The sequence below is a fragment of the Pseudomassariella vexata genome, assembly GCF_002105095.1.
Source record: "Pseudomassariella vexata strain CBS 129021 chromosome Unknown BCR38scaffold_7, whole genome shotgun sequence".
Lineage (NCBI taxonomy): Eukaryota > Fungi > Ascomycota > Sordariomycetes > Amphisphaeriales > Pseudomassariaceae > Pseudomassariella > Pseudomassariella vexata.
Window position 1 is genome coordinate 2,253,027 of NW_024467962.1, and position 9,524 is coordinate 2,262,550.

The following is a 9,524-nucleotide window of genomic DNA, read 5'->3' on the forward strand; positions in this document are numbered from 1 at the left end:
CCTCACACCAATACTCTCACGGCTTTCGCAAGAATGGGAGGACTGACATGGACATTGAGGACCCTAGAGGATGGCTTTACACTGGGACTGGTAGAGCTGGGCTCTGGGCTCTGGGCTCTGGGCTTGTGTACGGTAGTTCGGCGACGGATGCAGTCTGCTTTTTGAGGATGTGGAAGGCAACTGGTACTCTGCGGGGTCCTCTTCGGTGTGCCTTACAGCCCAACACACGTATCTCACTTTTCTTTTCTACTGCAACTCTTACTACTACTAGCTTGATCTGAAAAAGGACCGGTTTGTGGTCAGATGGCGAGATTTGCAACGATGGTTGCCACGATTTTCTCGCGTCATAGCGGGCTTGCATTCTAATAGTGCAGATAGCCTAAATAAAGGGTTCATAGGTAAATTTCTGTGACTAATGTGATGATTGTGAACGAGTCCTGAATGAAGAGTTTCTGTTCTGATCTGTTCTCGCATTGCCCCTGAGGAGTTTGAAGGACTCCTACCATACATGCTGCTGGGAGTTCTCCTTCATGACAAGCACTTCACAAAGAGCTATCTAGACGGTCTCCTCAGAGATCTGCAGTCAGGGCCGAAGATATGACAGACAGCAGCATTAGACTTGGCGCTTGCGAGGGGTGTTATCAAAGGGCAGAGCAGATAGATATTCGCAAGGTTTATAACTAGAAACGCATGGGGGCGCTACCTTGGTTTTGAATGGATTGGCATTGCTTGATGAATAACGGTAAGTGGAACTCAACATTTTATATAATATAGGTGAAGCAACGAAGGTTTACCTTGGAAGAGGGAGGAAGACCATGCAACTTACAAGGTATTGAGTGTCATTCTACAAGCCAATACAGGTCAGAATAGTTGCGGAATATTCGGGCCGCATTATTTGCTTAAAACGCAATACATAGATAGCACTTGTGGCAAGCATAGTTATATGAGAATATGGATTACGATCATAATTGTTCAAAAGCAGACTGAGGCAACGTGTCGGACAACCTTCACAGTGGGTATCTTAAGATTGTGTATTGGCAGGATGCTTTTCCATTCTCTGCTACGTAAAATGACTCCGGCTGAACCTTCTCAGCCAATTTCGTGCCCAGTTGACCAGACCATGAAGCAAGACCTCACTCCATCGCAAATCAATGACCATACCCATGCCCACTCTACTGTCGCAACGAGACATTTTAACGGTAACGCCACAGAGACAGGGTGTTGTGACGCAACCAGGTCTTTCTGCGACCAGCCTTGGTCTTGTTGTAGCGGTGACCCTTGTTGAGACCACGCGACTTCTTGCCTGTGGCGGTGAGACCGCGGGACTCGCGGTGCTTGTGGACGGGGGCGACGATCCAGTTGATGCGGGGATCCTGGCGGATGGCCTTGTGCTGGGGGTCGACGAGAATGACCTCGAAGTACTTGTAAGTCGAGTCCTGGTTAACCCAGTACGAGTTCAGGACGCGCAAGTTAGCGCAGCGGCGGCCGACACGCTCCTCGGCCGTGGACTTGAGGGATCGCTGGTACTTGAGCTGGTTCACACCCTGGTTGGTGGGCTTGCCTGTTGTCGGGGCATTGGGTCAGTATTTCACTCATCTCTTCGTTCTCAATGAGAGTGGGTTTGTACGTACCGTAGGTGGCACCCTTAGGCACGGGCTTCTTGCGGCCTCCGCGGCGGACACGCACGCGGTAGATGACATAGCCCTGCTTGGCCTTGTAGCCGAGACGGCGAGCCTTGTCGGGGCGTGAGGGTCGGGAGGCGCGGTGGATGACATTTAATTGACGGAGCTATATTGATGCACTCTCAGCTGATGTTCAACGAGTGTATAGCACAGACACCAATTTCGCTCGGCCTTCCGGCACGAAGCAGAAATACAAGCGTCCACATGATCATCCATGATCGCCATTGAATGCAGTGGTCGTCTCGTTTTGGTCGTGTCGGAAAATATTGGGAATCGTAGACGGTTTTGGTTTAACATACCTCCCAGCAGCGGACTCGGAGGAGGAAGCGCAGGACATCCGACTGCTTCTTCTTCTGAAGCTCTTCGACGTACTTGAGGGCACCCATCTTGACTGAAGAATGAGCTTTGTTAGCAAAAACTGAGGCGGCGTCGGTCCAGTCGACAGTCACGTACCAGGTAGGAAATTGAGGCCTGTGAATCTGGATGCTCGTGTGTCGTTTGACGGTAGATTGGTTAGATCGAAGAGTAGGAAAAACGAAATCGTAAATTCGGGTCCAAAATCGAAATTCTATTGTGGGCAGTAGCGATTGGGGCTTGATCGAAAATGGTTTAGTGGCCTGGCCCGCGCTTGGTTCCACTCTTTCAGACCGCCGCTTCGTGGAACGTCCTTGCAGCCTGCTCCCAATCAGAATCCCTAGGATCAACTACTTCTATTCTATTCCGTGAACCAACATTCGATTGAAGCATCACCAATGCAAACAGTCGATTGAGTTGAGAAGGAACGTGGAATTTTTATCGAACGTATAAATCTTTCGCAATACTGTCAAATGTCTCCTACTTGGAAGCAGCTGTGAAGAGCTCTCTCAACAGAAACACGTGAGCGCTTCATCACCCGTGTAAGTCGGTCGACAGTTTCTTCGATAGGACCTCAAGCCCAAAGTGTAACGATCCATCATGTTGTGTTTTTTCTTATTAATTTTCTACTGTCTATCTTATCTCAACCCCTCTTCATATTCTTGCAATCTCGGAATCTTTTGCCGTATATGTTAGCACCAATTTGTGTCCGTCAGCTATATACCATGTGATACCCTGTGATACCCTTAGCAAAGTACCTCTTACGTCGCGAAGAGAACTGTTCATTTGAAATGCTTCGACGGGATTGTGATAGCTAGGTTCTTGAGTCGTTTGACCTGCTCAGCTGCTACCGTGCCCCAGCTCTCACCCTCCAGTGCATTGCGGCTGTCTTTGAAGAGTTCTAAGGCCGTCTTGAAATGCTCACTCTCCTTGCTCAAGTTTGGATCCGGCTGGGAATGGGTGCGTGGAGCCAAATGGCGCTCGACGAGATTCTCGCCGATTTCGCGTCCACAAGCGAGAACCTCTTTGAGGTCATCCTTATCCTTCTTCCAGACAGTGGCAGGCGTTTCAAGCTGTCGGGACTTGAGACCTTCATCTGTGTCTTTGTACAGCTTGAGAAGTGCATGGCTATCTCCGATGATTGCCTGTGCTGCATGGAAGAGCTCGGATCTCTCTCTGCCAATCCCCTTCAACTGTTGATACGGCAAATGGGGTGAAGCAGCCGGCTGGATCGCTGCAGAATAGGTCTCTCCGAAGGCTCCCGCCAAATCTTGGTTGTGTTGTTTCCTTGTCTATGGTTAGCATTCAACTTTCACCAGTTGCTAGGCCATGGAGCGTACATTCTACTCTCTCGTGTGTCGAGAAGAGCTCGAACTTGATTGGCTTGCTTGTCAACCTTGTTCTGGAAGTTATCGAGTTGGTTCTTGGACTGTCTCCTTTCGCTCTTGCTGAGCTTCTCTAGCCATTTTGTCCATCCCTCGAAATCGCTGCAGACGCAGTTAGCGATCAAAGTTGAGCGGATATGATTTTCTTACTCACAGAGCACCTTCATAGCCTCCATCGTCATCATCCTTCGCAAGGCGGGAAAGACTTTTGCCTCTGGCGCGATTTGGCGCGTGTGTCGCTCGCCTTGGCTCGTCATCGACGAAGACGTCGTTCGGCACATCCGAAGGAGCTGCAGGCATGTAAGGCCTTGAAGGACAATGGAATATTGGATGCTAGCACGTACAATCAGGTTCGGTGTCTGCCTTTCTTTTGGTTCCCCTCTTAGGAGGCATCTTGGCGTATTCTTGTCTTTCAAGCTGATAATTCCCAGTGCATGACGCTGGGTACCACTGAGTGGAGGAAAAAGAACTTGGGGGCTTCAGTCATGCGTGACTATTTGACGTTTAACTTACTGAAGACGGACGGGGAACAGTTCCACTGGCTAGTTTCATATGGGCAGTTACCACCTGTCGTACTTTCCAGTTCTGGGGTTGAAGTACACCGGGTGCCTCCGGGAAGGAGCAAGCCAAGACTGCTCAGCAGAAAACAACATTCCCCCCCCGGAGATAAACTGCCTAGAATTCAAAAGCCAATGTGGGCAAATACTGTAATTTCCGCTTAATTTGTGAGATTTAAGTGTAGAAATACTCACCTACTTACGAAAGTAGGTAAGGTAGTTCAATGACATGAACTATGTACTAAGACATTACGATCACTGTAGTGAACCTGGAATTCGATATACCGAGCTTATCAACCAGTAGGCACGTGACTTCAGTACTTGCGAGCGAAGTTTCATGTTTCAATACGCTCCATTTGCAGCCTCTCAATACACTGGGTCAGCATCTCTTGCCGTAGAGTCGTAAGACAGGCAATAAGAGATGGCTTGTTGCCTTAAGATGGCGAGTCGCACTTACCCTGGGTACAGAAGCCAGTGCCACCCAAATCTTGAGCGGTTTGGTGTTCTCTTCTAATCCGGGCTCTGTCTGAACAAGGGAGCATGTAATTTAGTTACACGAATTTGTTTGATCGGCTTGGAATAACTCCAGTAACCCGAAAAAGGCACTAATACATACCCGGATGATGACTCGTTAAATATTGTGTCACCCAGCTCAAGTGGTCGTGGAGGCTGGCGGCAGTCACGATCCTAGAGAATCAAACGCAAGAATGCGAACTATAGATAGCTGTGATCAATGATCAATTACTGGGTTTATTCTCTGCCCATGTTTGCTCATCACTACGAAGGAGAGGAGAAGATAGGCGCGACATTTCTTACCACATGCGACCGGAAGAACTCAAATGTCAAGAAGTTACGAAACATCGCTTTTTGAGATATCTCTCTGAATACCTAGAAGCTCGGCAAATGCGTCCGAAAAGGCAAAAGTCAACTTGTAAACCGGCGGACGTCGCAGCAGAAGGACAGTAAACAATACTTCTGGTCGTACAAATGATCTCCCCTCTTCCGATACCCAACGAAAGTGGAAAAATCCCTTCGCTCCTCCCCCCCTTCCTTTTTTAGATATCAAATTACATCGATGCTCGTGCAGTATTTCTCCTCTGTCTATGACGGTCTCTCCTTGGGCTGAAAAATAAATGAATTTTCTCTGATGTTCCTTCTTATGCCATCATCGTGAGTCAAGTGACGTCGTGCGTGGAATACAGCGAGTTACTACCCTTTCCGGTCCAAGTCTTGTTTCTGGGGAACCCGCAAATCTTTCCATGTCAAATCAGTTTGTGCCAGCCAACGCCGTGGTCTAGTTGCTAGACCGCTATATCTTTTTTCCGCAGATTTTGGTAGCTCCACGGGAGCATGCTTATTCGCAAAATTCGGTGGGCGTGCCTGTTCCGGTATGTGGCAAGTCAAATATAGTACGAGAATCGAAAAGGCGGCAACACGGTGTGCCTGGCGATTAACGAGAGTTCAGGGATAATCCCTGGAAGGCCCCAACCCATTCATTTTGTCCCGGGACAGCGGAGTTAGCAGGGTCTTGAGTCGACGAGGCGGTGTGGGGGCTTGGGAATCGATTTCGCATTGCTTGGTAGTCGCCGGCTTGAGAAAAGCTGCTAGGGTAACCGTCCATGCCTGGTATCATGCCGGGTGCGTATGGGAGAGCACCTCCCCGCGCAGCGCCGCCACCACCTCCACTCCCAAAGGCGCCGTAGCCAGAGTAAGGGTAGGCTGCTGGGGGGTATGCACTATTTGGAACACCAGAGCGTTCCGAGGTGAAAGGCTGATTGAAGGTAGACTGGAATGGCCGGCTGGCAGAATTACCTCCAGCGAACGTGGGTGGTTGATCCTGTTGGTTTTGTCGTCGCTCCGTATTTGTGGACGCAGCACCGCCACCTCTTCCCAAGCCAACAGCGCCTGGCCCTATGCCACTTGGTGCTTGCAAACCAAGAGTTGGGCTGGCAAAGGAAGCCGGGTTGATGGCAGACATCCAAATTCTGGTTTTATAGATCTTGAACAAATCAGTGACGAGGGAGTTGAAGTTGATGTACGCGTCCGCAAAATAGTAGAACGTCAGCTTCTTCCAATCCCTGAACACGTTGAGTCAGCATTATGTAAATAAATAATAAGCAGGGGGAAGACTTGCATCTGGAACTCAGCGTCGAGAATCTCCATGTTGAGACCGTGCTCCTTGACCTTTTGCATGCAGATACGTTTCGCTTTTGCCTCGTTGCCCTCTTTCTCCCTAAGATTGTGGATTTCGTGACTCTGAGCAAGACGCTTGATGAGTTTCGGCTTGAGTTCACCAGCCGAGGGTTCTTGCATATGGTGCTGGCTGGGTGGGCCCATGCCACCGATGGCGCTGCCCTGCATACCGTTTGAAGCAGCCATCAACCCGGCTCCAGTGCCCTCTTGAGCGGCAGCAGCATTCTGAGAGTACATCATTAGCCACTTATAGTGCTCTTCGGCGTAGTGCTCCTTGAGCTCCTTGGCCGTCTGCCAGTCAACCTCGCTTCGATCGACGGTACCGAGGTCAGTACCCCGATCTGCTTCGACGATGACGAGGTCACCCGGCTTGACTGTCAATCCAGTACCCTCCTGGATATAGAAGACGTCCGCTCGTGAGCATTTGAAGAGGACTATGTGGAGCAGCTGGTTATGTCTTGGCTGACTTATACCATACATGTTGCGATGCGGCGAAGGGGGACGATTGGCATAAGTAGACGGCATGCCACCATACGGCGACGGATAGGGGTTTCCATAAGCCGAGCTCGCAATGGTTTGGTGTGGGGCACCGGGAACCTGGCTGTTGCCAGAGAAGTACGACACTATAAACCGTTTTAGCAAATGGACAAACGAAACAAAGACACTGCGTTTGTGACCAACTCACCAGGACTGGTGGTGTTGTACCCCGCAGCGTCGGAGAATGCCCCGTAGTCTTGCGAATGCGACAAATCGGGGGACTTCGACTCATGCAGACCAACAGCCTCTCCGACCGAGCCTATCGAGGCCTGTCGGGTGGGCACATCGGCAAATGAGTGCCTGCGACTCTGCGGGATGTCACCGATGCCGCCGCCAAATCCCAACGAGCTCTGCCAGAAATTCTTCTTGACGTTCTCCAGTTTTCTGTTCTCAACCGGGTACGGCGATCGATTGGCATAGATACCCGCACCAAATTCACTCATGCGTCTACCTAGAGCACGCTTAACTGCCGCCTCTTGCCCGTCATTGGCCTCATCAAGCTCGTCGATGGCGAAATCGGACTCTTCGGGCACGGCTTCGTGGACACTATAGCCGTTGCCGAGTCCGTATGTCGCTGCTGTCGATGCCCGTGGTCGGAGCCGAGAGTTCTGATACTGTTGTTGTTGACGCAGCATCGCATTCTCCCTAGTGAGCATCTCAATCGTCTTAGATTCGGCTGACTGGTGTATGTGGTTTCCATGTTTGGGGCTGTGGTTGCTATCATCATCATCATCCTCGTCCTCCTTGACCTTGCCTAGCATGCCCCCTTCATTGGACATCTCACTCAACATACTAGGTCGCGACGGTCGATGTTGCAGCCCGGAATGTCCAATCGGCCGTCCTCGTCCCGGCATCATGCTGGACGAGGGGATCGCGGCAGCAGCACCAGAGTCAGGTTCGAGCTGGCCAACTGAGTACGATTGAGATCGATACGTCTTGGGAGTGGGATGAAGGGGTATGGCAAATGGAATCTGAGAGTTGGAGCCGGGCTCGCGTGGACCAGGCGACGTCTGCGACATCTGAGACATTTGTGACATAGAACTCTCCCCGTTGAAAAAGCTGGCACTACCGGGACCACTAGAGGTGGGAGATGGGAGAACCTCACTCAACCTAGACGGTGGCTCCTTGCTGCGGTCTGTGTTCCAGATACCAGTTCCCCATGGGAAAGCGGGCGGAGCTTGGTGGGGACGGTTCATGGCAGCATTGTGGGCAGAGTGGGAGCCCCAAACACCGACGCCTGGTTCGGCAGAAGGAGTGCTGGGGTGTGAGGCTGTCGGCGACATGTTGCTGCTCGCAAAGGAGCCTTTTCTGGGTTGCGATGGTGAGGCCTGAGAGGCGTCGTTGAGCCAAGAGGCACGACGGACAGGATTTTGATGCTGGATGGACGGATGAGACTGATCCTGACGATGGGGGTCGGCCTCGTCATCCGAGCTCGCGAGAGCCTCCGAATCTGGAGTCGATCTCCGTACGTTGAGCTTGTCCAGTAAAAGCGACTGGCTACCGGGCCCTATCGCTGAGAATCCGCCTTGGCCCGGCTTCGACGCGGCACCGGCCTTATTGTTGCTTCCACTCATAATATAGTACCAGCCAGCTGCTCACTAATGATAAGGCTTGGTCGCACCCTAATTGCCGTCACGGCGATACGAAGTGTTGCAAAATTGATGGTGGCAAGAACTTGGTGAGATGGCAAACAGTGGTGGAATCGAGTAGATCCTATGATGGTAGCCTCAAGGCAGACCCAAGTTGAATTAATTTGATCAAGTTCAGAACAAAGCCTGCCTCGGTGAATATGTTGTGGCCACGGAGGGGAAATTCTGCATGTCATGATTAGCCGTGAGGTGAACTTGAAATTGAAAAGAGACCCAGTTCCAACGTTGTGCCCACTGAAGTAGAAAGGGCAGCCGCGTCGTGTCAATAGGCGCACCACAAACATTTTGCCTTCAAGTATAGACATTGTCCCAAACAGAGAAAGCTTTTCAGTCATGCTCACTGCTCACTACTTGATCTGCACCTGGTAGGCCGCACAAGTATCCTGCTCACCATGCACCACTACCACCACCGCTAGGGGCCAAAGAAATTGGGTCGGGTACTTACTCAGATGGCAAAATAAATCATTAGATCTATGCACAGGGTATCGCGAAAAGTGGTTGTCTAATGGTTGAAATGAAGAGAGAGACAATGAGTGTACGATGAGGAGAGAAATGGTAAAAGCAACCTTAGAAGAAGGGCAACAAGGGTAGTATCGGGCTGTCCAGAAAAACGCCGCCAAAGATGCTCCTCCTCTTTGAGACCGAAGACCGGGAAACGTATCGTCGCAGCCGCCAAAAGACAATTAAAAGTCGGGAATCTGGTCTGTCTCTTGCGTGGGGTATATATAAACCTCTAAGGTTAACCAATCTAGTACACTCCCACAAGGAACCCGTTCGTTTTTTTCCTATTCTCTGCGTCCTAGAGCTTTCGGAGTTGATCCTCGACGGAATGCGACAAAACTACGCGCGGCTAGACGCCCATTGTTAAAAAGGCGGCTATTATCGTCGCGAGTAAGTGCGCGAGCTGAAAGGCGGGCCGAACGGACACAATGGAACACGGTCTTGACCCGCTGTCGTTGCTCGAGGTTGGCAATGCGATTGCAGGAAGAGGACACAGAGGTAAGAGTAAACGGTGGAGGTTGTTGGGAAGCGGGGAAGAGTGGACGGACTGGTCAAATGGTGGTAGTGGACGTTGCGACACGAGACTTTCGCGAAAGTGGCTGGTGGAGCTTAGTGGCCACGGGAGTGTGGAACTAAGGTACTCCGTACCGAAGGCACTTGCAGTTG

The 9,524-nt window shown here is 50.9% G+C and overlaps 3 protein-coding genes across 3 annotated transcripts; all 3 read right to left on the reverse strand.

Annotated features, from left to right (window-relative positions):
* Window positions 1–951: 951 nt before the first annotated feature.
* Window positions 952–2,219, reverse strand: BCR38DRAFT_435089 (60S ribosomal protein l15). The gene is made up of 4 exons (XM_040860349.1): window positions 2,136–2,219; window positions 1,982–2,073; window positions 1,632–1,788; window positions 952–1,561 (listed from the first exon to the last, which is right to left on the reverse strand). Exons 2-4 carry the CDS (start codon window positions 2,066–2,068, stop codon window positions 1,194–1,196), a joined length of 612 nt encoding a protein of 203 aa, XP_040715846.1. The 5' UTR covers window positions 2,069–2,073; window positions 2,136–2,219; the 3' UTR covers window positions 952–1,193.
* A 377-nt stretch (window positions 2,220–2,596) lies between these two features.
* On the reverse strand, window positions 2,597–4,231 carry BCR38DRAFT_435092 (uncharacterized protein). The gene is made up of 4 exons (XM_040860350.1): window positions 3,766–4,231; window positions 3,576–3,711; window positions 3,377–3,523; window positions 2,597–3,323 (listed from the first exon to the last, which is right to left on the reverse strand). Exons 1-4 carry the CDS (start codon window positions 3,812–3,814, stop codon window positions 2,819–2,821), a joined length of 837 nt encoding a protein of 278 aa, XP_040715847.1. The 5' UTR covers window positions 3,815–4,231; the 3' UTR covers window positions 2,597–2,818.
* A 1,197-nt stretch (window positions 4,232–5,428) lies between these two features.
* BCR38DRAFT_458112 (uncharacterized protein) lies at window positions 5,429–8,282 on the reverse strand (the record flags this gene model as incomplete). Its single annotated transcript, XM_040862120.1, has 3 exons — window positions 5,429–6,056; window positions 6,122–6,794; window positions 6,857–8,282. 3 exons carry the CDS (start codon window positions 8,280–8,282, stop codon window positions 5,429–5,431), a joined length of 2,727 nt encoding a protein of 908 aa, XP_040715848.1.
* Window positions 8,283–9,524: the final 1,242 nt, after the last annotated feature.

Bases quoted from the DNA above. Each gene is read 5' to 3' on its own strand.
- BCR38DRAFT_435089 (XM_040860349.1), bottom strand. From the start codon at position 2,068: ATGGGTGCCCTCAAGTACGTCGAAGAGCTTCAGAAGAAGAAGCAGTCG. The intron at 1,789-1,981 runs GTATGTTAAACC...GCATCAATATAG, and splicing joins TCCGAGTCCGCTGCTGGGAG to CTCCGTCAATTAAATGTCAT. The intron at 1,562-1,631 runs GTACGTACAAAC...CCCCGACAACAG, and splicing joins GCCTAAGGGTGCCACCTACG to GCAAGCCCACCAACCAGGGT.
- BCR38DRAFT_435092 (XM_040860350.1), bottom strand. From the start codon at position 3,814: ATGCCTCCTAAGAGGGGAACCAAAAGAAAGGCAGACACCGAACCTGAT. The intron at 3,524-3,575 runs GTGAGTAAGAAA...CTGCGTCTGCAG, and splicing joins GGAGGCTATGAAGGTGCTCT to CGATTTCGAGGGATGGACAA. The intron at 3,324-3,376 runs GTACGCTCCATG...ACCATAGACAAG, and splicing joins GACACACGAGAGAGTAGAAT to GAAACAACACAACCAAGATT.